This window comes from Wolffia australiana, chromosome 5, assembly GCF_029677425.1.
Source record: "Wolffia australiana isolate 7733 chromosome 5, ASM2967742v1".
Classification (NCBI taxonomy): domain Eukaryota; kingdom Viridiplantae; phylum Streptophyta; class Magnoliopsida; order Alismatales; family Araceae; genus Wolffia; species Wolffia australiana.
Genome location: NC_135839.1, coordinates 7372785 through 7400428, shown reverse-complemented (window position 1 = coordinate 7400428; position 27644 = coordinate 7372785). Strand labels below are relative to the sequence as shown.

At 46.6% G+C, this 27644-nt stretch overlaps 1 protein-coding gene across 3 annotated transcripts in view; it reads right to left on the bottom strand.

The window, feature by feature from the left end:
• Positions 1-27644, bottom strand: part of ATM (Serine/Threonine-kinase ATM-like protein) — a 131384-nt gene that overhangs the window by 6532 nt on the left and 97208 nt on the right. For 2 of the 3 annotated variants that reach the window (XM_078574922.1, XM_078574923.1), the window contains 13 exons: positions 27144-27308; positions 26972-27073; positions 25542-25693; positions 25264-25465; positions 25110-25157; positions 24942-25025; positions 24582-24665; positions 16916-16996; positions 16725-16814; positions 16588-16650; positions 10279-10419; positions 235-291; positions 41-100 (listed from right to left, as the gene is read on the bottom strand). In XM_078574922.1, the coding sequence (XP_078431048.1) occupies positions 41-100; positions 235-291; positions 10279-10419; positions 16588-16650; positions 16725-16814; positions 16916-16996; positions 24582-24665; positions 24942-25025; positions 25110-25157; positions 25264-25465; positions 25542-25693; positions 26972-27073; positions 27144-27308 (1329 nt within the window). Of the gene's footprint in view, positions 1-40; positions 101-234; positions 292-374; positions 529-10278; positions 10420-16587; positions 16651-16724; positions 16815-16915; positions 16997-24581; positions 24666-24941; positions 25026-25109; positions 25158-25263; positions 25466-25541; positions 25694-26971; positions 27074-27143; positions 27309-27644 lie in introns of those variants that run through there. The other variant, XM_078574924.1, reaches the window with a different exon arrangement.

Sequence of the window (27644 nt, the reverse complement as noted above, 5' to 3'; positions counted from 1 at the left end):
TGTGCTGGAAGATACTAATAGTAGAGATATTTAGCCTTACAAGCTCAAGATTACGAACACTTCGGATTTCTCTCGGTAGTGGTATTCGCCTGTTAGTTTCCTGCAGTAGTCAAATTTTCAAGATGATTGAACGATTATAATTTATAAACCTATATAACGCCACAAAAGATGATTGAATAATATTAGAAATATACAAGGCTAATGAGGGTTGTTTTTGATAGGAGAAATACATACCTCCTTTTTAGTTTCTATTTCTGCAAGCTTGATATAAATATCAACCATTTGCTTCATCTGCAAAATCCCATGATATCATATTTATTGCAAATGAGTTCAAAACAATTGATTTCAGCTATACATCAGCTGAAAAACTGCATGCAAGAGTGACTATGATTTCGGACTGATAGGGAAAGCAGGATAAGAATGAGTAGAGTTCTACTTCCACAAATTGTATGGGCTGGAAATAAAGCAGTCAGAAGGTCTACTACTTCAACCTAGACAGGCCGTGGCTGCAGGAGGTCGGCTTCAAGGCTGAGGTAGAGAGAAATTGGTCAGCACAAACCCAACTTGGATCTGAAACAGAAACACTAGAGGCAAGAATTCACGACTGTAACATTACCTTGTGGAGATCCACAAGTGCATACATGATAACAGAAAATATACCAGAAGAGAGGCCTTGCATAGGATCAAAGAATTGGATGCTCTGGAAGATAATCGGATTTTGGAAGAAGATGAAGCAAAGGAGTGAAGTGGAGGGGCGGGGTGGCAGAAGAAGACAAGAAGCTTGAGATGGATTGGAAACAAAGGTCCAAGCAACTATGGCTAAATGCACGGAAAGCGACCACGAGATTCTTCCATCTGTCAACAAACAGGAGACGACGGATCAAAAATATTCAGAACTGAAGGTGGGAGGCCAGGAACATGTTGGACCACAGTCGGTGGGCTGTGCTGTCGTAGAACACTTCCACTCTTTAAGATAGGACGGCGTAACCGCTGGGTGTCGTGCAATAGGAGGTGCATGGACGTTGTATCTGGTTCACAAAGCAGAATTGATCCGGCTTTCTCAGAGGAAGAGGTCAAGGAGGCAATTAAAGGACTCAACAGCGAAGGGGCATCAGGCCCTGATGGTTTGCCAGTATTCTTCTACAAAGAGTTTTGGGAATCGGTGAGGCCAAATGTGAAGGCCTACTGGAAAGATGATGTTCCTTTGCCAAGGGACCGACAGTATGGAGAGAATCAACTTAGTATTCCTGTTTCTCCTACCAAAGCTACATGGCGCTGAATGAATCGAGGATTTCAGATCAATTTCGCTTTCCAACTCCATTTATCTACCTATTGCTAAGGTCTTGGCAAACGACATGAGGACGGCGATCAGGGAGCTTGTTGGATCCTCCCAATAAGCTTTTATACCAAGCCGCTTATTGGTTGATAGTGCAGTCGTGGTGGGAGAGATATTAGCTTCATGGAAAAAGCAAGGGACCAAGGATTTCATATGGAAGGTTGACTTTGCCAAGGCCTACAACACACTAGACTAGGGCCTCCTATGGGCATCAATGAAGAGGAGAGATTTCTTGAAGGAATGAATCACATGGGTGCAGCAATGCATAATATTGTACTCAGTGTTGGTGAATGAGAGGCCAGAAGCCGGGCATATACAATGGCAAAGGGGGGTAAGGCAAGGATGCCTGCTTGCCCCTCTAGTGGCAGATGCACTCACAACTTGCACCAATCTAGCATGTTCCCACGGTCTATTGAGGGATACCAGACAACAAGCTATCCCGAGTGTATTCCGCAACTGCACTGCGCTGATGACACCACCTCTTCTATAGAAGGCTCTGTGGAGGAGGCGTAAGACTCGTCCATCTTACTCGACCTATGTACAGACTTCTCTGGCCTACAAATCAATCGGATTAGGTCAGCATTTGTGGGTAGCAGCTTTTCGCAAGAGGAAGGGCAATGAGCAGAGGTGCTGGGTACACTGCTCAGAAGTCTATCTATGAGATACTTCTGCCCACTATTGACCATAGGGAGGATGACTATGGTAGATTGTCAGCCCGTGGTAGAGAAGGTCGAGAGATGGCTGGAAGGATGGCAGACTAAGGTACAGTCTAGAAGAGGTCGATTAGTGCTACTGAGGTTAGTACTTGATACGAACCTTGATCTAGGCTCGTATCGGAGGGAGGGTAAAGGACGTGGTAAGTTAGAAATTCCCGGGGAAGAACGGGAATGGTCGGGCGAAGGCCGAGCTGAGGGGGTAGGGATCGGTCGGGGACGAGCCGCCTGATGACGCGGTGATGCAGAGACGACCGTGAGGACGGGGATTGTGGAGGGAGATCAAGCGTGGATATTGAAGGGACGAGAGAGAAAGGAAACCAACTATTACTTAAACTCCAACATTCAGTCTGCCCTCCTCAAAGGAGGGCTGTGCTATTTACAGGCAACACAGAGAGGAAGGAAGCATAGCAGTATGACGATAATGCCCCCCGACGCATCCGGGGAAACCTATCAGTACTATTGTCAAGTCCCATCTTCCACCTCTCAGTGTTCAAGATGCTGGCAAGAATTGGTCAGAGACTTGATGGCCTGATGCGTCATTTCTTATGGAAAGGTGCCAGGCCCGTCTATAGACCTACCGAACAAGGAGGCTTGAGCATCCTGCACTTACAAAGCATGAATGTAGCAATATTAACAAGGTGGGTGACATGGCTCATGCACCCTCGGGAGGACATAGTCATCCAAAATCTGCGAGAAAGTGGCCCCAGGCAGAGGAGTATCGCCTTTCTGGCAGGGCCTTAGACAGATTTTCCTCCAAGATAGAGACTTCTTCTATGCCCAATTAGGAGACAGTTCCCTATTTCGCGTTAGTTAGGAAGGATCAATGGTCTTTGGGTGGCCCTTTGAGGGAGATATTCCCTCAGCTCTGTGTTATCCAGATGCTTGGATGTCACGGTGGGGGAGTGTGGGGACAACACATGGAATCCGAGCGTAGATGGTGCCCTGTCAGACCAGACGGTGGCGAATTTCTTGGGCATGCAACAAGCCTTCATTCAGTGCTGGCCAAGCCATGGAGAACAAGACGAATGGGTTTGGACATGCAATCCCTTTTCAGTTCGGAAGACCTATATGAGGATCTGTTAGGGAAATGAGGACTAATCAACTATGCATGCATGTCGAGCCATTTGGTACCTAAAGGTTCCACCAAAGGTCAATATCTTTGGATGGCTCTTAAAGTGCAGGAGACTGGTTACACACGTCTACCGCAAGAGGATGTATCCTGATACATCCGCAGCATGCACTTTATGCATAAGAGGCTATGAAGTCTGCAACCATTTATTATTTGAGTGCCCCTTTGCCGGCTTGATTTGGGCCATCCACGCGCACTTGGCAGCGCATGTGATATTGGAGGTGATCTTGTGGGAGTTCATAAGGAAGGGGGCCCCCGGAGGGAGGAGGGGGGCTGAGCGTTGGGAAATATGGCTAGACCACAATGAGGCAATATCTAGGGGGCATAAGGTGTCCAACGATGGGTGCGCCCACAAGGTCGAGGGCTTCCTGGCCTCATGATTTCCTCGAGGTGTAATCATTTTAGGGAGGGGTCGACCATGTAAGAGGAGAGCTTTAGCTCACTTCACATGTAGCTATCGGTGGTAACCACTTTGTCAGGTGACTGCCTTAAATCGTTTTCAAAAAAAAAGTTCTACTTCCGCAAAGTTATATTTTTGACTCAGTCATCTCGTTATTTCCTTCATCTCGTAAAGATATCTATACTCGCACCTTGGGTTGCCCATATGCCAGGAGCTGAAGCTTATGCGGCTCTGAATTTCAACTGATCTCACAGTGGCTTTTCCTATAAATCTTGGCCAACAAACCTCATGGTCAGCATCACCAGAAGATTGGGGACTGATAGGAGCCCTTGCTCAAAGATAAATATTGCATTATTGACCAAAAGTGGAGTACTATAGCTGGGGCCCTTTTTTACATTTCATATATTTGCTGAATTGGGGAACAAGGAGGAGGTGAAGAGGTGGGGACCTACCCTGCAATCTGATTTCTGTAAAAAAAAGGCCTCCCTATCATTTATCATGATATCAGGGTCCTGATAAATAATTTGACCCTGTGATCCATGATAAGAACCTTGATGTAGGTTCCTAATAGGAGGGACGTGGAGGGCGAGGCACAGTAGATGTTCTCGGTATCAGAGAGTAGAATGGGAATGATCAGAGGGGTTGAATGGAGGAGACAGGATCAACCAGGGACGAGCCGCCTGAAGGTGCGGTGAGGGTTGACGATCGCTGGGTGTTAGGATTGTCAGAGACTATAAAGGTACTGTTCAGCAGGGGTAGGGATCAGATTGGAGGGGAGCTGACTGAAGATCTGGTGAGATGATCATGGGGATAGGGCATCACAGTATGGTCAAGGGAAAGGGGCTGAGATGGGGAGGATCAACCAAATTAGCCAGGAGGCTGATCTTAGCTTAATTCTTGACTTTACTCCTTGTTGACATTATTGTCTCCTTTCCTTTATCTTTTCTTCTTTCTATTATTAGCTCCTTTCTATTATTAGCCCATTAAGGGCCCTTTCTATTATTAGCCCATTAGGGCTCCCTATAAAACCCCTTGTAATCTCTTTGTTTGAGTATCAAGAATTGTTCTTTCTTCTTGTCTTCATGGTATCAGAGCCCTAACCCTAACCCTAATCCGGGTTCCTGGGCTCGACCGTAGCTCCGATCTCTGGCGTTTCTACATTCGCCACGATCTTGAGCTCCTTCTCCTTCCGGTTGGCTACCTGCTCCTGGCGGCGCAGCTTCTTTCCGGCCACATTTCCCACTTCCCGCACCGCGCTCCCTCCTCGGCTGTGCTTCTCTCTCGGCAGCGTATGCTTCCCTCTCGACCGCGCGCTCTCCTCTCGGTCGCGGCCGCGCTCCCTCCTCGACTCTTCAGCCGCGCACGCAGCCAATAGCCGCGGGCGTTCCTGCAGCCGTGTGCTCCTCGTGCGACACTTCATTCTGTGATCAAGATGACGGAGCCTGTATCGGTTTCCGGTGTGACGCCAGCATCGACGCCAGCATCGACGCCACCCAGTGTGGGTCAAACGTCAAATGATTCGGAGGCACCTCTTGAGTCGGGGAATTGGTCGGCTTCACCTGGACCGTTTTCTCTGCCTCGGATGCCTCCAGATGGGATGTTCACCGGCTTTAACCTTCTTCAGTGGCAGCAATATGTCCAGATTACTCTCAAGGGATGACTGATGCGTCATTTACTTGAAGAAGGGCCTTCCAAGACAGACTCCAAGTACTATGACTGGCTAGACGTTGAAGGGGTGGTCCATCGATGGCTTTTGGATAGTATTTCACCGAGTATCAAGGGTGAATTTCTGTCTCTTGAGTCTGCCCGGGCCGTGTGGGAAGCGGCCCTTGACAGCCACTCCAAGAAAAATAATATTGCCACACTGTATGAGCTAGTGCATCGGGCCGCCAATCTACGTCAAGGAGACAGGGCGATCATGGAGTACAGCACAGAACTCATTTCTCTGTGGAATGAGATTGATCACTACATGCCTCCGGACCCTCACTCGGTGGATCGCAAGTACACTCTTCAACTTCGGTTTTTTCAGTTCCTGCTAGGACTTAATCCGGAATATGAAGCGGTACGGGCTCAGCTTATACACCGGGAGAAAGAGCTTTCCTTCAAGGATGCGCTTCGCAGCGCGAGAATTGAAGAATCTCGCTTTCAGCAGTCCCAGACCCCGGCTTCTGCACTTGTAGCACATTCGTCTTCCTCCACGCGCTCCTCGGTGACGACCACATCGACTGGAGCAGGAGCTTCATCTCGTGGTCCATCTACTCGGACTGAGGAATCCTCCAAAGGTGATCCTTCCCTTTTCTGCAATTACTGCAAAAAGCGGGGTCACTCCAAGGAGACGTGCTTTAAGCTTCAACGGAAGCGAACACAACAGAGCAATCTCGCTACGGTTGCACCTTCTGTCAACCAAGTACCGATGCCTGGTCAAGTGCCTCTGTCCTATGGTCTTCTTCCAAGTGGAGATTCTTCGGCGAGTGCTTCTCTTCCCGGCTTTACACCTGAAGAAGTGGAACGTCTTCGGCGATTGCTTGACCCTCCAGTCGTGGGCTCGTGCTCTCTAGCTAACACGGGTATATCCACCATTCCTTCTCCTCCTCCACCATCTCCGTCGTCATCATCATCCACTTGGCTTCTTGACTCTGGTGCCACTGCCCACATGACACCCAATCCTAGAGCTTTTGAGACCTATGAACCCGTTTCTGGCTCCTCCAAAGTTAAAACAGCTTCCGGTGATCTTCTCACTGTGGCTGGGATTGGTCGTGTGTCTCTCTCTCCTTCGATGAACCTCACTAAAGTCCTTCATGTTCCACGGCTTGCTCATCATCTTCTTTCTTTATCCCGCCTTGTTCGTGATCTGAACCAAGATCTTATATTCACTCCTAATACATGTTTTTATCGTGATAAGGTGTCGGGGAGGACGATTTCCATTGCTGAGGAGCATGAGGGTCTCTATCTTGTTCGATCTCCCTTGTCTCCCCTCGCTGTTGCTGCCGCTGCAGTTCCCCTTTCGGCGTCTCATGAGCGTTTGTGGCTTCTCCATCGACGCCTCGGCCATCCATCCTTTGCTACTCTTTATTGTTTATTTCCAAAACTTTTCCAAGGCCACTCTGTGGACCACTTTGTTTGTGATGCTTGTCGAATTGCTAAACATCATCGTACTACGTATCCTATTTCTTCTTCCCATTTGACGACTCCTTTTGCTCTCGTTCACACCGACGTGTGGGGACCCTCCCCTGTTCATAGCACGTCCGGTGCTCGGTGGTTATGTATATTCATTGATGACGCTACTCGTTTCACGTGGGCCTATCTCTTGAAAAATAAATCAGAGATCTCCCTTGTTATTCCTCAGTTCTACTCTCTCATTCAAACTCAATTCTGCACTTCTATTCGTCGCTTCCGCTCCGACAATGCCCGAGACTATGTCAATTCCACGTTAAGTACTTTCTTCCAAGAAAAAGGCATCATCCATGAAACCACATGTCCTTACACCCCCAGCAAAATGGAGTTGCAGAACGAAAATTTCGTCACATTTTTGAAATGGCTCGGAGCCTCTTATTTCACATGCATGTGCCAAAGTATTTTTGGGCTGAAGCTGTCCTAACTGCCATTCATCTTCTCAACCGTCTTCCGTCTCGCGTACTTAACTACTCTACTCCCATTGATTGTCTCCAGCATTCCTTCCCCAACATTTCTCTCCGAACCAATCTTACCCCTCGTGTCTTTGGGTGCGTTTGCTTTGCTCCTAACCACCATCTTGGTCGTGACAAGCTTGATCCTCGGGCCATGTAATGTGTCTTCGTCGGCTATGCTTCTACTCAAAAGGGTTATCGATGTTATCATCCACCCTCTCGTCGATTTATTGTCACCAAGGATGCTACCTTTGACGAATTCACTCCGTATTACCCCTCTTCTTCTCCACCTTCTCCTTCTTTACCACCTCAATCAGATCCCCTTGAATTTCTTATTCTTCCTAACTCATCTCCCTCGTCACCAGTCCCAAGTCCTTCCTTGCCTGTTCCTCTCGAAGAGCCTCCATCTGATATTCCCATGAACACCTTGTCCTCTGATCCTCTGCCTGCACCAATCCCAAATCCACCTGTCCTTACTAAAGATCCATCCTCTGCTTCATCGAACCCTCTTGCAGAGTCCCCATCGGATCCCTCTATCCCACTATGTTGTGCCCCTTTACCTATATGCCGTTGCCCGCCAGAAAAACGCTATGGTATCACTCTTGCTCGTCGCAAGCCTCGTGTTCCTCCTACCCCTGAAGTTCCCTCATCCTCCTCATCCACTCCTCTTGAAAATCCTTCATTAGCACTTGTGTCTTGCCCTCATCCTTCTCCATTGTATCCATTAGCCGCATCCATCTCATCTCATCGTCTTTCCCCATCCTACCACGCTCTTCTCACCTCCCTTGACACTATCTCCTTCCAAAGACGGTGGGCGTAGCCTCTCTCTTCCTCATTGGCGTCGGGCAATGGAGGAGGAGCTACAAGCACTTGCCCTAAATGACACATGGGATCTGGTTCCACTACCGCGGGCAAGCACTTGGTTGGCAGTCGTGGGTTTATGCTGTAAAGCACAATTCGACGGCTCTATTGAAAGGCACAAGGCACGTGTTGTGGCGCAAGGGTTCACCCAACAGTATGGCATTGATTATCAGGAAACGTTTGCCCCTGTGGCCAAGATGAACACTGTCCGGATTCTCTTGGCTCTTGCCGCCGATCGGGGCTGGATATTGCAGCAATATGATGTCAAGAATGCTTTTCTTCATGGTTATTTGTCTGAGGAGATCTATATGGCCTTACCTCCTGGATATGCCTCCTTAGTGCCGTCTACTCCGAGTTCAGTTGTTTGTCGCCTGAAGAAAGCGCTGTACGGTTTGAAGCAATCTCCTCGTGCTTGGTTTGGCCGTTTCACCATGGCCATGAAGAACCGGGGATACCGTCAGTGTAATGGAGATCACACGCTTTTCTACCGTCATTCCACGTCCGGGGGAGTGGCTATTCTTCTCGTGTACGTGGATGACATTATCATCACGGGTGATGATACGGATTCCATTACTCAACTGGCTATGTATCTGTCGTCGGACTTTGCCATACGTCATCTTGGCCCATTACGATATTTTCTTGGTATTGAGGTGGCTTATTCTTCGAGTGGGATTTTCATCTGTCAGCGGAAATACACAGTGGATCTTCTTTGCGAGCTGGGAAAGGAAGACTCCAAGCCTATTTCGACACCGATTGATGTGAGTCATCGACTTGGTGCGGATGAGAATGAAGATCCGGCTGAGCCCGGACAATATCGAAGACTTGTGGGCAAACTGCTCTATCTCACCCACACCCGTCCCGACATTGCATATACAGTGGGTGTTCTAAGTCAGTTTATGCAGAACCCTCGAATGAGTCATCTTCATGCTGCCCATCGCCTCCTCCGTTTCTTGAAGGGCACCATTGGCCGTGGATTAATGTTTCGACGTCACAGTGGTCTGCGTCTAGAAGTCTACACTGATGCCGATTATGCAGGATCTGTGGTTGATCGTCGGTCGACCTCTGGGTACTGCACCTTCTTGGGAGGCAATCTTATTACTTGGAGGAGTAAGAAACAGAAAGTGGTCTCTCGATCAAGTGCTGAAGCGGAGTTCCGTGCCCTTGCGCATGGTCTTTGTGAAGCACTTTGGATTACCCAACTGCTTCGTGAACTAAGGTGTCCGGTTTCTTCCCTTGTTCAGCTGTTCTGTGACAACAAATCGGCTATCAGCATTGCTCATGATCCCGTCCAGCATGATCGTACAAAACACATTGAGATCGATCGACATTTCATTAAAGAGAAGCTTGAGTCGGGAAATTTCTGCACGCCATATGTTCCGTCAGCTGAACAGCTTGCAGACATCTTCACCAAAGGGCTTCATGCCCCTCGGTTTGAGGAGCTCTGTTCCAAGCTGGGTGTGGAAAACATCCACGCTCCAGCTTGAGGGGGAGTGTTGACATTATTGTCTCCTTTCCTTTATCTTTTCTTCTTTCTATTATTAGCTCCTTTCTATTATTAGCCCATTAAGGGCCCTTTCTATTATTAGCCCATTAGGGCTCCCTATAAAACCCATTGTAAGCTCTTTGTTTGAGTATCAAGAATTGTTCTTTCTTCTTGTCTTCACTCCTAAAGAGAGGGCTACACATATCTATAGATGAAGGAAACAATCTATCCTAAACAACAAATGACTCAAGTTCCCCTAATGATTATTAATGGTCCAATATCTTTCTTTTTATATGAGGCTCCACTGAGTACGTGGCCCACCCCTCTCACTCTGTATGGCCTTTCTAAGACAACCTATCTTGTCCAATGGAATCTTCAGCTGTTTTGGTTAAAACCTTAGTCAAAAGAACATCAAGATCAGGGAGCAGCAGGGGAGGAAGAAGAAGGCTGGATTAAGTTTGACAATAAACTGAACAAGACTTAAACATCATTGACATCATATACTTTGAACATTTCTTTAAATCTAGGGGACAAAGACCCATAGATGCCAAGAGGAATAGTAAGAATAGGAACCAAATGTCAGTGGGAGCAAACTACATGCTCATAAATTAAGATTTTTTGCAAGAAGAATTTTTTGAAGACCAACTTAACCCTAGCACACTTCAAAGGCTGAAAATAAAGATGGCTGTGATGGGGTAGAAACAAGAAATAGAGTCATGGACATTACCTGTCTTATAATGGGTCCATGGTATGAGGACAACTCATTTAGAAGATTCTCAGCAGCCAGTTTCTTGTCCATGTCTACAATGAAGGAATTTCTGCTCCTCTGTTTGTCCTTAACGCGGTCACCATTTGCTAGGGCCAATAGCTGGAATTTGTTGGATAAATAACAAAGAAATTTGATTTTAGATGAATAAGTTTTTATTAAGTTTGATTAGTAACATAAGGACTTATGATTTATTCATTTGACAGGTAATTATTAAGGATTTATGATCTTATTTTGAGTCCCAAACACAAATTTGTGATGATATTAAACTTAGAAGTTTACCTGCCTTCTACAATAGAAACTAACAAAAAATATATATTTTTCAATGTGTGTCGAAATTCACACGGAAAAGGTTAAACAAGGTGCCCCAAGTTAAGAAGGCTCAATCAGGACTCTCAGATGGGTTACCTAGCAAGATGGCCATGTAGAATCCTTTCCACTGATTCACCCGCCAATGGGATGAATGCCAAAAAATATGGAATTTTACAGAGAAATTAATGCTTTAGAGTGGAGATAAAGAAGTAAAATTCATGAAGCAGAGATCAACAGAGCTATTTCACTTACCTTATACAGTAATTTGTTTTCAAAAAAAATAAATTCTTGCAAAAAAATTAATTCAATCATTAAGTGTTCAGGTAATGATAACTGCAATCTGATGCACAAATTTTAACATTTACTTTGGAATCCAACTCCATCAATCAGATGTGCGGAACTGATTGATGGAGTTGGATTCCAAAGTTTTAGGCTTGGACTGTCATAATAGTCAATCAGCATACTGGGTTCTCCTTCATCTTTACCTTGATCTCTCTCCTCTATAGGTTCACTTCTCTCTCTCCTTCTCATTCCTCTTCATCCTCTCCTTCTTTCTCACCTCTCTCTCTAGGTATATATTCCCTTCACAAAAGTCCTAGTTAGGACTCCTGCTTCGAGCCTGAGCAAGCAGCCCTTCTTCTTCAGCATCCAGCGCACGCGCCAAAGCCGCCTCTCGCGCGCAAGCTTCTCTGCTGGCTCAACGCTTCGCCTTCTTCGCCCGCCCGCAAGCCGCCACCCTCTCGCCATCGCCGCGCGCCGCACGGCCGCCCGCGCGCCCGCCCGCCAACCGAGCCCGCGCCCAGCAGCGCCTCCCGCCGCGCGCGGCCGCGGCCGCGCCCGCGCCGCCCCCCGCAACGCCGCGAAACACGCGCCAGCCGGCCGCGCGCAGCGGGCGCGCGCCAGCCGCCGCGCCGCGCCGCCGCCGCCGCGCGCGCAGCAGCGGCCCGCGCCCGCAGCGCGCGCCGCGCCCGCAGCGCCGCAGCAGCGCGCGAGCCGCGCAGCGCCCGCCGGCGCCGCCGCGCCCGCCCCGCGCCCAGCGCCGCGGCAAGCAGGCTCCGCCGCACGCCGCCGCTGCTGCTGTTTGCAGTAGCCCGCGCGCGCCAGAGCGCGCGGTCGCCGCCGCCCGAGCGTCCGCGCAGGTCCCAACCCCCGCGGCGCACGCTGGGCTTGTATGCCGCGGCTGAACGGCGCAAAGGGCACTCCTTGGCTCCCGGTTCCGGCTAACTGCTCTCTGCATGCACCGAACGCCCGATCTCCACCAAGTTTCCCGCGGCTGAAGCAGACCGCTCCGCACCGCTGAACATCTCGCGACCTCTCTCCTTCCCGTCACGGACCCGCGCACTCTCCGCCCCAAGCCCGGTCATCCTCCCTCCCGGCTCTCCTGCGCGCGTCTCTCAAGCCCGTGCTGACCATTCCTCCGCTCACCTAATACACTGCGCCTCCGTACAGTGCGCGACTTCCATGCTTTCAGGGAGCCCCTTGAGTCACGGACTGCATTTCCAGCCTGTTACTTGGAGGTGGATGCATACCCCTCCACGGCACCTCGACTGGATCGGCTCGGCCATGCTGGCCTGGCGGCGATGCTGATGACGAGGTGGCGGATCGCTGGGCCGGGCGGGTGGTGATGTCCGACATGGTCGCGTGTCGTCATTTCTCTCTTTTGAATCCGATCCAAGGCGCAGGCGTTATGGACTATTATGTCGCATGTCGCGTCCCACCCGCCCTGTGGCCTGCCTCAAGCATGCGATGTCATTAGCTCCGCCCTACGGGCAACGCGCTCGCGCTGTCTCGCGCCTGTCTTGATGTCAGGCGCCGGGCGGCTCCGCTCTCGCCCTCCCTTGGAAAGTGGTGCCTCCGCCGCCGGAGGCCTCTGCCTTGCTTTCCAAGTCGTGGGGTCCGCGGGGCTGTTGCTCTCCTGCCGTCCTTCCCGCTGCCTCATCTTCGCCAAACAAAGAGAAATCTTGCCCCGGGATCGTGCCCGTACGCCGGTTTGGCTCCAGCGCTGCCTCTGCCGCGACTGGCTTGAGCGCACGCCGGGCTTGCCGTCAAGGGGCCCCCACACTTCCCGCCCTGCATCCCAGCCATCCAGCCCAGCAATGATGAGTCGCGTGAGCCCGTCAGGTCCACTCAGTCCGTCTCTTGCCCGTGCCGGCGTGCGCCCCATCTTGCCCCTCACGCCGCGTGATTCACCCGTCCTTTCCCGCCTTGTCCTTCCCCCAGCTGACCAGCTCACAGGTTGACCCTTCTTCCTCCCACGCCCTCTCTGCGGATACCAGCTTGACTGGTGGACGCCTTGAGACCATGACCGGTTCTTCCTTCCTTTTCTGGTCTGGTGTCCCCGCACCTGCTGTGGAGGAGGGGTCCACAGATTATTGTGGGGCCCGAAGTCCGTCACCCCCGTTCCTTCAGTCTGCGCGCATATCCGTGGTCGAGTGTTCCACATCCCTTGGTCCGATTGGTTCCGACACGGCAGGGTGATTTGACACAACTTCGTACTTCATTCGATTTTCGGGTGCTCTGTTCACATTCATGGACTCTTGTGACTTTGACTGTCAATCGAAGAAGACTGCAGCGGTCGGGTTACATGATGGGACGCTGCTGTTCTCAGAGGGGGATCTTGGGGACAAGCGTGCAGCGGTGCTTGTTGACTGGCCCGAGGACCAGCGCCGACATTGTCTTCTTACCACTCACGGCGTCCGGGGCATCCGTCTTTCCGAGTTGGCTTTCGAGGACCAGCGCGGGCCTCCTTCTTACCATGTTTTGAAAGACTTTTTTCGCATCCGTGTATTACTTTTTGGCCTCGACTCTGTGTATCCTTCCTGCACGACAGGCCTCATCGCAGGACGGTGGTTCTGCATCGCCTGCTGCTTCCGCGTGCCGACTACGCTTCCCGCATTCGGCTTGTCTTTCTGAGGCCGATCTTGTGGGCGACCCGCCTTCTGTTGCGCTTTGAAGGCGCCCGCCGGCGGACTATTCCTACTTGTTGGATGCCTGCTATCAGCGTGTTCGCGTCGACTTCCCAGCGGAGCGCTTCCTCGATCGCTCCGTTCGCACTACACGGTCCCCGCACCAGATTGGGACTGGATTCTCCGTCCCGGCCTCTGCGGGAATGGCGCGGCGTATTCGACCCGCCGCGCGGCGTGCCGCCACCGCACCGTCGCCCACACGCGGCGGCTGCGCTTGGTCTGGCGGTACCGCGCCATGGGCCGCCGGAAGCGTGTCGGGGAGCCTCATCTCATCTCCCGCTGCCCACCGCTGCAGTTCCACGCCCCGCGTCCGCCTTGGGGACTCCGTTTCCTTCAGCCCGCGTCTTACCGCTATTGCTCGCCTCACCTTCCTCCCCAGCTGGATGCGCGCGGCTCAAATGTCACCGGCTTCGCCGGCTCTTTTAGCTGAAAATCTTCTTCGGGCGCGCTCGTTCTTCTGGCAAATGGCTAAATGCTTTCATCCCTCTTCGCATCCCTCTTCGTCGCTTGTCCGCCTCGCTAAATGCAGTTTTTTCTCTTTCTTCTCTTCTTCTCTCTCCCTTTGCTCCTTCTCCCCCTGCTCTCCATCCGCCCCTCTTCTCTGCTCCCCCCTTCCTCCCGTCGTCTTCTCCTCCCCCGGTCGTTCATCCTCCTCTTCTTTTCTCCCACTCTTCGTCCTTCGCCTCTCCCCATTGCCCCCTGCTTATCTTCCTCCCGAATCCCTTCCTCGCCCCTCGCTCCTCTTCTCCTTTCTCTCGCCTCCATTATCTTCTCCCCGCTCTTTCCTCCGCCTCTTACGTCGCTGCTCGATGACCTTCTCCCGTGCGCCAGCTGCCCCCACTCTCTCGCCAGTGCCCGCCAGTGCCTTCGCCCCCCTCCACCTCTCGACTTCTCCCTTGTCTACTCATCATCGCCTCACCCCCGCGCCTCCTTTGACCGCCCCTGCGAGCTCCTCCACACTCTTCGGCGTGGATGACGATGCTATCGCCTCTGCCCAAACCACCGGCGATGAGCTGGTCCTCAACCCAAAACCAAGGGATGTCTCTCTTGGTTTCTCCCGCGGCGCTCACCAGCACGCGTCTTGATTGCTTTGACTCCCACGCGTGATGGCTCGCTTCACCTCCGCTTCACGCGGCGTCGCGGCGTGCTCGGTTTTCTCCGCCGTCCCGGATTTACGGGACCGCCGCCTGCGCTCCGCCGGCGCGCCCTGTGACAGGACGTTGGTTCGCTTGTTCGGCGATGGTTGACGCGTTCCTTCATGGCTCTCTCGCCCGAAGTTCACGCATGGTTCATCCTCCGCTGCCCCTCTTCACGCCCGGGGCGGCCTACCCTCTCGCCTGTCGTTGTATCCGGCGGGACTACGGCTGCCCCATGTCGGGAACGCTTCAGCTCCACATCTGCGTATCGCCGGAAGCAGTACTCCGTCATGCGCGACTGAAGGTTCTCTTCTTGCCGGAAGCCGCCGGCCACCCGCCGGCGGCCCCGGCGTCGCACGGCGTGGTCTCCACCGCCGCGACATCACACTGCCGGCTGCCTGACGCTCCATGCGGACCGCGCGACCGCTCCAAGCGGCTTTCGCTCAGCCGCCGCTTCTTGGGGCTCTCGCTGGGTTCAGGGCTTCCGGCTCTTGGTATTCTCAGCAGAAATATAGCAGAAATATACGGTGGATATGCGACGGTGGGCTATCGGTGGACCTGTATGACGACCGAAGACCCTCCATTTGCCAAGTTGGGGCGCGGGTGGACTCCACCGGTCTCTCCCCATCGATCAGCAGTCTCCACCGGGTGCTATCTCTCTGACCCGCAAGCGCGATGCGAAGCTATGCAGTTAGCCTTCTCAGTCAGTTCATCGCATATGCCAGATTCATCGGCCAGCAGCTCCGTCGGCGGGTCATTCACTGTCGCGGGGCTGGAAGTCGGGGTGCTCACCGCTCCCAGAGGCGTCACTCGGAGAGATAGTATATACAGGCGCTGACTATGCAGTATCGGACTACCGGTCTACCACCGTCCACGATCTTTGTCTTCTGGTCTACCCTTGAAAGCTGGAAAAAGCAGGAAGGCCTTGTGAGGTTGTCGCGAGCAGGCGGAATGCGGGGCACTTGCGGATGGGCCCTGGGCTCAGTGGATTCAGGGTCGGGGTGCCCTCTGAATCCGGCGGTACGGCACCGATCCCCTGTTTGACTTTATTGTTCGGACAACAGGCCTTGGCTCCTCAAAATCCGCGGTGCATCGGCGCATCAGAGAAGGAGATCAACCGCTACTTCTACTTCTTCTTGGCGGGGGGGGCTTCGAGCGCTTGTTCTTGTCGGAAATCTCCGTCATCGGCCGGGCTGATGTTCTGGCGAGAGATTATCAAATCCTCTCTCCTGTCCGTGCTACCTCCAAGCTTTGCATGGATGGCATCCATACCGCCCTATGCTTGGGCTGTTAGTGAGGCCTCTCCTAGTGGGTCATGTCATATATAAACCCTAGGCTCTCTCTCTCATCACTAACTCATTCTCTCTCTCTCCTCTCTCCCTATATATACCTCCTCTCTCACATTCCTCTAGTAAGGATTTCATTTCCTCTCCTTCCTCCAAGCCCTAGCATGGAGTTCAACAGTCAACATACACAGGAGCTGGATTGGCATGGCAAACAGCTAGAAGAATTAAATCTTTATTGTAGTGACTTCCTACAAAGAATTCCTGATTGAAATGGTCATGATAGATATTTGAATTTCATATATCCTTTCAACTATGCCTAATTATAAGTTTCAGATTATGAATTTAGTTTTTTGAGGACATGTTTATCCACTGGCTTCCATAGAATGAGACTATTTGTACGGGTGGGATAAGAAACTGTGATTAATCCATACAGGAGAAAGAAAAAGAAGACAGTCAAATTCAAAAGGGAAATTACTATATTATATGCAGCCAGTTTACTTGTATGAAAATCCGAAATCGACAACTCGAAAAGCTGAAAATGTTAACTGACCAAGATGATAACATCCATACCTGATATATAGAATGGTACGGATGGTCAATGGACATTTTCTTCAAGAGTGATGCCAAAACAGCCTGAAATCAGACTTTAGGGTAAAATATTGTTGAGTTAAATGTTTTACACTCAAATTGGTCATCAAGAAATGAACCTGAAAGTTAACAGGGCTCTGGCCTTCTTTTGCGCTACCCAATCTTGAGGCTATTTGATAGACAAGGGGTATGAACTTGTGGGATTCAATCTGAAAATAAATCCTAATAATGAATTTCATAGATTTCTGGACTAAGTCAATAGACTTAACTGTGATATCATACTTTTGAATGGCTGATTTCAAAACATTACCTCATTAACTGCGTGGCCCATGCTTTTTAAAACATTTGGTCTTGATGGAAATCTAAACCACAAGGAAATAAGTCGAAATACCTGCAAAGAGTCGTATTGATTTAGGTTCAGAGAAGAGTAATGGGAAGCACATGGTTTTTTGTCAAACTTTTTTGAAAACGGCAGGTGGAGAAAGATATAAATAAAAAATGGATAAAAAATGATTTGATTCATGTATAAGCTATAATCCAGGAAAGTACACGAAATGTATCGATTGAATTATAAACATTCAATTTGCCAGGGAGAGCCATGACAAATGGGTGTTGTAAGACGTAAATGATGAACATGTGATGATACATAGCAGGTTCAGATGTCTGTGGATGGCCCATATACATCACTTTTTCTTTTTCCTCATCTATATCTCATTGTAATCCTATTCAACACTCTGAATAAAATTTTCTCACTTATACGTCATCATATCCAGTATGAATTACCCGTGTCGACTGCTGCCACCACTGCAATAGTCCACAACATCCAGCAGCACTCTATCAGTACCTTTGTCTACTGGTATTGTTTTTGACAAGTTTGTAGACACATGAAACATCATGTCCCTACACTCCACAACAGAATGGAGTGGCTGAAAGGAAAATAGGGGACATTGTAGATAAAGGAAGAACACTCTTAATCCAAGGGAATGTTCCTAAGAATTTATTGGGTTTTGCTGTCATGACTTCTACACACCTTATAAATCGACTTCCGTCAAGTAACCTATCCTTTAAAAGCCCACTTGACTTACTTGAGTCCTATTATCCAAATGTGAGATTGAAAACTGGCTTACCTCCTAAAATCTTTGGGTGTGTTGGTTATGTGTATAATCATACACACAAAAAGAATAAATGGTCCACCAAAGGACTAAAATGTGTGTTTGTGGGATATTCTGTTACACAAAGGGATATAAATTTTATCATCCTATCGCCCGCAAATACATTGTCACCAAGGATGTAATATTTGATGAGAAATCATTTTATTACAAACCAAGAAAAACCGAATCACATCTAGACACTAGTTCTATACTCAATGGTGAGAATACACTACTTGAGCCGCAACCTGGACTTGAATCTGAACAGCCTAGGTACCAGATATTTGAAAACGAAGTAGAGACATATTCTCAGGATAATTCGCAAAGGACAGAACAGGGACATGAATCTGTAACAGAGCATGTAGCTGAAAGAACAGGAGAATCATCTCAACTTACACCATATCCGAAGTATTACCAAAGGAAGAACAAGGGTAAACAGTTGGAAGTCATAGTTTTGGGCGAAGGGGGAGAACAACCTAATGAGGGGGAAGGAGTATCCACTGAAGGGGGAGTAGTTTCTGAAGGAACAACTAATACTTCCCCTATATCTGAAGAAAGTCATTGGCCAATTGCTTTGAGAAAGGGTACTCGAAAATGTGTGAAACTCCCACCATATCCAATGACAAATTACCTAAATTATGCGAAAGTGTCACCCAAATACCAAGTGTTTCTGACAAAAATTCAAGTAGTTATTCCCAAGTCCCCACAGGAAGCACTGAAGAATATCAGTTGGAAAGAAGCGATGGATGAAGAAATGAGGACCTTAATACAGAATAATACCTGGGAAATCGTGGATCGACCCAAGGATAAGAAATCTGTGGGCTGTAGATGGGTTTACACTATAAAATGTAAATCAGATGGAAGCTTAGACAGATATAAAGCAAGACTTGTAGCTAGAGGATATACTCAAACTTATGGGATTGCGATACGATCCTTGATCTCGGGTCGTACCGGAGGGAGGGTAGAGGATGAAGATAGGGTAGAAGTTCCCGGGGTAGAGAGAGGTGAAACGGGAATGGTAGGGGATGGCCCGAGCTGAGAAGATAGGGACCGGCCGGAGACGAGCCGCCTGGAGATGCGGTGAGGAAGAGTCGGTCACAAGGACGGGGACCGTAGAGGGAGACAGAGCGTAGACGTAGTGGAGGAGACGAGAGAGGAAGATAAACCACTAATCACTTAAGATCCCACATTCAGTCTGCCCTCCTATAAGGAGGGCTGAGCTATTTAAAGGCGACATCGAAAGAAGGGCAACAACATAAAATGATGATAATGCCCCCACGTGGGCTGGGAATCCTATCAGATTGACTATCAGGAAACATTTGCCTCAGTTGCGAAGATTAATACTATTAGAATCCTAATATCATTGGCAGTTAATCTAGACAGGCCACTAAATCAATATGATATCAAAAATACCTTTTTACATGGCGACTTAAAGGAGGAAATCTACATGAATGTTCCTCCAGGATATGAAAAACAATACAACAGAGGAAAAGTATGCAGAATTCGAAAGGCCTTGTATGGGTTAAAACAATCACCTCGGGCATGGTTTGGAAGATTTACCCAAACCATGAAAATGCTAGGATATAAACAAAGTAATGGAGAACACACTATGTTTTTTAGACATCATTCCAAGGATTTACTAACTTTTTTAATAGTATATGTCGATGATATAATAATTACTGGGAACAATCTAGAAGAAATAAAGAATCTCGAAGAACATTTGAGTAGGAATTTTCAGGTTAAATATTTAGGACCCTTAAATTACTTTCTAGGCATAGAGTTTACAAGATCAAGTGAGGGTATTTTAATTACACAACAAAAGTATATTTTGGATCTCTTAATAGAAACCAAACACACAAACTGTCATGTAAATGAGACACCAATGGAAGTAAATCATAGGTTAACTCTAAGTGAGAGTGACCCTAAGGTAGAAGTTGACTCATATAAGAGGCTAATTGGAAAACTGCTTTATTTATCCCACACACAAGTCAATTTATGCATTCACCTAAAAGCTCTCATTTTCAAGCTGCTAACAGAATTCTCAGGTATCTGAAGGGAACACCAGGACTTGGCATTGCACACAGGAAAACAGGTAAGCTTGACCTTATTCTATACACTGATTCTGACTTTGCTGGTTCTCGACTTGATTACAGGTCTACTACTGGATATTGCACAATGCTAGGAGGGAATTTGGTTACATGGAGAAGCAAAAAGCAAAGTGTGGTATCAAAATCCAGTACGGAAGCTGAATTTCAGGCCATGTCAAAAGGAATTGACGAAGCAATATGGATCAAGAGCTTATTAGACGATTTGAAGATCAGATTTCTAAGCCCAACTATTATCCGCTGAGACAATAAATCAGCCATTAGCATAGCTCACGATCCAGTTGATCATGATATGGATGTGCTAACCTACTCAAATAAATTGAGGGATATTCACAATGAACAGGATCATTGTAGGCCACCCTCCACTGATCCAGTGGCAAGAGCTCACGAAGCAACAAATCATTTGTGTCAATTCCTACAAGGACTTCGACCAGAATTTGAAATGGTCAGGAGTCAACTCTACAACAGAGAAGAAAAGCCTACCTTTGATGAAGCTGTGTCCAAAGTTATGCAGGAGGAAAGTAGACTTAACTCCACCAGAGGAGCTATTGAAAACACCTCCTATGTAGCAAAAGCTCAGAATCAACACAGGAACAATTCAGACAAACTGAGCAAGGAAGACATTGTGTGCAACTATTGTAAGAAGAAGGGACATATGAAGGACAAATGTTGGAAGCTTCATGGCAAACCACCTCACATTGCCAAAGCTCATATATTACAAGCAGGAGATGGAAGTGTGAATCCAGATTCTCAGAGTACTACACCATCAATCCAAGACTTCCAGAAGATGATGCAGGAACTACAGAGTATCAAGTCATTCATCAATTCTGGAGCAGTCATTGGATCAGCTTCACTAGTCAACTCTGGTATGAAAGAAATACTCCATAATATCGCTTTACTTGCTAAGGATCCATCTATGGCATGGATTCTTCACTCAGGTGCAATTGACTATATGTCATTTAGAAAGGAGCTCTTTATAACATATGGGGAAGTTCGTCCTGGTAAGTACGTTCAAACAGCCGATGGTACATTACTTCCTGTAATGGGCATTGGAAAATTGAACGTTAAACCTATCGGTGAGTTACAAAATGTGCTACATGTTCCTAAATTATCTATAAACCTAGTATCAGTACAGCAACTAGCAGAACGTAGGGAGTATAATATTCTCTTTGATAATTTGGATGCTTATTTATGTCATAAGGAGCTCGGGTGGAGGACTGGACTAGCTAGAGTCCATCAAGGACTTTACTACTTACCCATGGAATGCCCAGGAGATAAATCCAAGGTGGCAGCAGTGAAGATATCTCCTGAGGAAACGATCATAGAGACTCACCAACGAATGGGTCATCCGTCTTATCACCTTCTTAAACATTTGTACCCAAACCTATTTGAGAACATTCTTGTTGAAAAATTAGTTTGTGAAGCATGCCAATTAGGCAAGTTCAAAAGGGGAACATACTCCCCAAGTCATACTCGAATGAAAAGACCTTTTCAGATCATTCATTGTGATGTCTGGGGCCATCCCCTCAAACAGACATACTAGGAAATAGATATTTTCTAGTATGTATTGATGACTACAGTAAATATAGTTGGGTTTTCCTACAAAAACATAAGTATGAGGCTCCTAAGAATCTAAAAGGATTATGTAATCTCATCAAAAGACAATTTGGTGATCAAGTCCAAGGGCTGAGAACAGACAATGCAAAGGATTTCCTCAATAATGAACTTGCTGAATTTATCATGGTATCAGAGCCTACAACGTAATCATTTGAAGAATTCGTTGGCATCAAGGTCATCCCCTGGGAGGACTTGTTCAAACCTGTTCAAGGTCAGTATTTTTGCTATTATCAGTTACATAAGTCATGGCAGAGGACATGGCTAAGATTTCCTCTGAAGCAGTAATGCCATCATCGGTAAATCAAATAGTTATTACCGATAGATGGATTACTACACTTCCAGTTATTGCTAAATGCAATATTTTCAATGGCAAGAATATGTTATTGTGGGAAAGAACAATCCAAGCTGCTCTAAAGCCAAGAAAGCTTGCGTATCATCTTACAGAAAATTGTCCACCAGAGACTCATCCAAATTATCCAAGATGGGTAGTAGAGGAAGAGTATGTATTTGGGTGGATGCTCGACTCCATCTCTGCAGAACAATTAGTTCAGTATTCTTCTTATGGAACGGCCAGAACTTTGTGGGAAGCTATTCATCGGAACCATTCCAAGAAGAATGACAGAGCTAAGATTATTGATCTTATTATACAATGTTACACTCTCAAGCAAAGTGAAGATGACAGAGGTAGAGAAGAGAAAAAGGTTAACATGGTATCAGTACCTTTATCTGTTGTGGAGTGTAGGGACATGATGTACTTCCAGGTCAGCGTCACTGATAAGCATCCTTTGCAGACTTATATATCAAGGAAGAGGAAAGCCCATAACCCCACACGTGTGGATTGATCCACACGTGTGAGAATTTGAATAAAGGCGGGAAATAAGAAATGCTGAAATATTTAGGAAGCAGATATAAATAAGGAGGAGAGGTCTGGCGAGGGGCGTTCGTTCAGCAGACTTCAAGAAAGCTTCAGGAGATTCTCCTGCGCCTGGGCCGCCGATTCGGCCGTCCTAGTTCGTCTACCCATCTGTTCTCTTCAAGATAACGTTTCCTACAAGCTATCCTTCTATCTGTATCTCCCTATATTCAAGCTTGGATTATCCTTAACCACTCCTCTCCCTTATATCAAGTCCTGTGGCAATTCTTGTTGATTTGTGGTTTACTTTGGATTTCGATCTACATTGTTGAAGTTATAATAGGATCGACATCCTAATTGTTAGCTCTGCCGAAGTCCTAACAGTCACACAGTACATCACCACGAGCCATCTCACCTCTTTGTCCTCTGCCTGTCACTAATGTTGTAGAACTTTGGATGATCGGTGGAGAGAGAGGAGGCAGAGAGATGGGAACAGCCAGTAATCCTTGGAGTAAGAGAATAAACCCTGGAAAATCAGTATAGTAGCTCATCTTTTATTTCACTCTGTTTTTCTGTATTAGATAGAGACCTACACTTTTAAATAAAACCCTAATGATGCAGGGAGTGACATTTTAACCCTGCAGTCTAGAATATGTCTCGACTTGCCAAGTGATACCAATCGGTTCTTCGCCAACAAATATCAACGAAGGAAGCGGAAGCTGAAGGACTGAAGTCACACGTGAGAGAGAAGCTTGTACGTGCTAAATGGCTATTAAAGAAGCGGGCGACAAGAAGTGGAGAGGAGAATGTTTTTGTCGACCAGGCAGTTGCAGCAGCAGCTGAGGCTGGGGGCGGAGCAGGCCGCGTCCAGAGGGGAATGGCTCAGCCAAGCTGTTCTTCCACTTCTACCCTCCTTCCTAACCACCTTCTTCCTCTTCCTCTTCCCTTCGAACTCTAACTCTCGTGTTCCCGGTTATTTTGGTGAGGGTTCCCCTCGGGCTTATCCTTGGTTGAAGTAAGAACTACATCCTTCTCTTCTAAAGGTACTCTTCGGGTCTCGAGGGTATCACCAAGCTCCATAGTCGTTCCAGTCCCCTGGTCCTTAGAGTCCCTCCTCTTCAAAAGAGTTTCTGATAAGCATCAGCCGAGGGACTTATTGCAGCAAGAAGAGGTGCAAGCCAAGCTCCGCACGTGCAAGCTGATGTCGCATGTGTGAGCCATTTGAATACGAGCAAGAACCATCCTCTATATAAAGGGGGGCAAGGGGGTTTCCAATTGAAGGAATAAAGAAGTGTTTATTCTCTCGCCATCAGAGAAAATGAGATCCTCCGTTGCGTTGAGCAACAAGGAGACCAATCTGGCCTTCCTGAATCAAGTATTGGACAGGGAAGCTGATCCAGTACACCTCATGTGTTCTTTATTTTTGTTCTTACTTCCTACCACCATTCAGACTTTGTGTTCGTCTATCCTGTTCTACATCATCTAGATTAGATCTGAAGTTCTGTTAACACAACAAAATGTCTTATCTTACTCATGCTTGAATTTATTGGAAGATCTCCTGTTCAGATACCTTCCTAAGTCTGGTCCTACTAAACCTGATCTTATTTAGAACGGTATCTTAACAGTTTCCCAAACCATATTGCCACACGGTGATACTAATCATCCCAGTTCCCTTTACAAAGCTTCCTGATCCTTCTAAAAACATCTATTTTTAAATTTGTTTCATATTCAGTTATATCTTTTGTGTATTCTTCTTAACATTAAGCCACTCCTCTCAGATTATCAAGAGAGAAAGACCCAAAAAACAGAATATCACTCTCCTAAACCTACTCTTCAGAAGTAATACTTTGATCTCCTCCTACCACCCCTTGTTAGAGTTTCTCACCCACATATCAATGCCAGGCCCATCCAGAAGCAGTCAAATAAAATCTCACAGACATGGCTTTACAAATAATTTTTTACAAAATAATCGGCCTCAAATTTTCTCACTCTAAATACACTTTATGTCAAATTTCATCATAACCCAGAAAATATTTAAAACATGTACCAGGGAGAATCTGTATCAAAGTCAGGAAAACATGTAAGGATATAATAGTAACCACATGCACTTAAAACAATATTTTAATGGGAAATTCGAGAGTTTCTGGGAATTGAGTTGAGTAAAAGATAACTTAAGAAACCCTTGAAGGAACTCGAGCAAGTAAATATTCACAAAAAATTGAAATAGGATAATTAATAATGAGTTTCACATACCACTCGCATATCATATTTTCCCCCCATGGATAGACAATGCTGATATCCTTCAAGAGCTAGACTAAGGAAGTTGTCTCGGTCATCCTAGATATTTTGAGAACTTAAAGTCAAAAGATTATGAACATTTGACGTTGATGAGAAAGTAAATAACCGTTCAAAGTTAGGAACCAGTTTTTGTTTATCAATGCAATAACCTGGTCTGGTCATGTTGTTCATAAAAAATACAAACCAAAGCTAAACATGAAACTAGAAATAAAAAGAACAGTGATATCAATACACCCATAATCTTTACAACATAATATAGACATAAAACTTTTAAAAACAAATAAATGGTTCAAGAAGTCCAATGAAAGCATTCACCTGTAACTTTTCAGCTTCTTCTCTGTCCATAGTAAGCTGCTTCTGCAACTCTTGTATTTTCACAGAGTAATCAATTTTATCCCCCTAGAGAAAGATTGATATTTTCTTCCTATGAGTTACATTTTTGTCAAATGACCTTTTTGTGTTTTGGAAGTTAAATACAGTAACCTTTGTTGAACTCTTCAGTCTTCGAATAAGCGCATCCAGTTCTTTTGTCTGAGGGGGTAGAAATGCACATGATTACATTCTCCTAAAAAAATTATTGAACACATTGCATGTGCGAAACTTGGAATGATCTTCATCTCTAGACTAACTAACATACCTTGTGCTTCCTCAACCGCAGTCCTGCTTGCCACTCATTAGAGGTAAGCCTCGTTTCATAGCTTTGAAATAAAGTATCTGTATAATGAGCGAGGTTAAAGTGTGTTTTACACTTTCGTGACATAGACTTCTCATCAGTTCTGTTGTTTTTTTCTGAAAGTTTGACTGAATGTTTCAGGTACTTTTCCAAGATTGTTCGTGAACTGCAGACAAAAACGTTACGAGAAGTTGAAGCTCATATATTCACTGAGAATTACAGATTTTAATATCTTAAGTTACCTGCCAGATCGGCTCTCTACCAACCACTTTCCAATCAGACGGTGGACATTAGAAGCATCTTCTGCCACCTGGTAGTTCTCCACAATATACCTCGCCAGGTTGATGGCCATGTCGTGTTGACCTTGAGCTCGTAAAAGTTTAGCCTCTTCTATCTATAAATCATTTGATAGAAATGGATGTTCATCGAAACCAAACAAAATTTCCCCACAAGACTTTTAACTTACACAAACATTGGAAATTTTGGTTGACTTTAACAAGAATTATGAGACTAATTTTTTGATCTGGTTATGTGAGAAGTCTTCACATAGAACCATTTTTTAAAGCAAAACAAACAATATTTGATATAGAAAAAACACAAATATTTTACACATTCTGGATTCTCATGACAGTAACTTTATTTCTGACAACTTTTCAATGTTCTCTTCAATCCTATTGTTTTCAACTGGAACTGTAAAAATTCCAACCGTTTTCCTGTCACACTTCAGCCACATATGAATTTAAGGGGAAAATATCATGAGATCAATCCCCGAAGAATACTAATGGTTCATTGCGCATGACCTATACATAAATTGGTTTCAAGTTATCTCACTGATCTCGTCTTCTTCAATGCTATTTGTTGAGTGGGCTTCTTTCTCTTCTTCTCTTATATCTCAATGTAATAGCCCATTAACATGGGCCCATTTCAGACACTATCCTCCCCATTATAAGTACCATGTAACAAACCTTAATACAGGCTTATGAAGGTTGAGCCTTTTTTCTCTTAGTTCTGCATGGTATCAGAGATAAATCTCAAAGTTTTACTCTAGATTTGGCCTCTGATCCGCTCTCTCTGACTTACGCAGGCCCCATCGCCCTTTGCTCCGGCTCCATCACTGTTCACTCTTGTTCCATTACCATTCGCTCCGGCTTCACCTCTGCTTGCTCTGGCTTTGTTGTCTGCTGTTTAGGACTGCAGTCATTTCAGCCGGCTTCTCCGATGTTTGCTCCAGCTCTGCTCTTGCCAGCTCCACTGCCATTGACACTGCCTCTGCCAATGTTTGCGATGGGTGCCCCTCTGCTCATTCCGGTGTTGCCTCCACTTGCTCAGCCTCTTCCAGCACTCACATTGGCTCTGCCAACACTCCTGTTGGCTTTGCCGTCACTGTCGGCTCCGCTGGCATCAACCCTTATACCTGTTTAGATCATTTTTTGGATTATATCATGGTTACTGATGACAAATCAACATCTGCTGGCAATTTGCTTCCACAGCCACCTACTCTCTCAACACGAGAATTAAGCTACTGTTTACTTCAGACATACAACTTCTACGAAGAGAAGAATTTGCAAGAAAATAAATCCTGAATTTTCAATATCAAAAAATCAGCCATGTCTACATTTTGATAAAAAGGTCACAAAATGTGATATCTAAATAAAAAACTACTGGAATGTACCCTTCCGAGTGAAAAAATGTGGGAGCTGGTCACACTTTCATCTTCTCCGAAAAGTGACTTGAACTCATGCACAGCAGCTGAAGCTAACGAAAACCGAAAACCCTGAGAGTCAGAAATAAACATTAGGTGGATGAAGTCCGATAAAGAGAATACCACAATCTTTCCCAAGTACCTTGCGAAGGGCAGAAGCTGCCTCTAACAGATGCTCTGCTGTGCACTCTTTGCAATTTAAAATTCGTAGAAGACTATATCTGAATGCAATGAATGGCTCCAGCAAATCGAGATGTAATTGGCTTTGTTTGAGTACCATCTTCCACTCTGATTTCATGCAATCTAGCTGCATTATATTTTAAAGATGAATAAAAAGGCTAGCAATACATATTCATCGAAGAAAAAAAATTAACTTTCAATCATTGATATATTATTTTTTGAAATATCAAACACAAATATCGAACATAATAAGGCCTAAAGTCACTGCCTGAAATTATTGTATATGATGTGCAGTGTCTCAATCAAACAAAGACTCCAAGTTGCCAATGGTAGAAGACATAATAATGAACCAGAACAAAAGAATGTCCAATAAAAGGAGGTTTTACAGGTAGTAATGGCCACAACAATTTCGGCAGGACAACAGACAGATGGGCTCATCGGAAAAAGATACAGACTAGTGGAC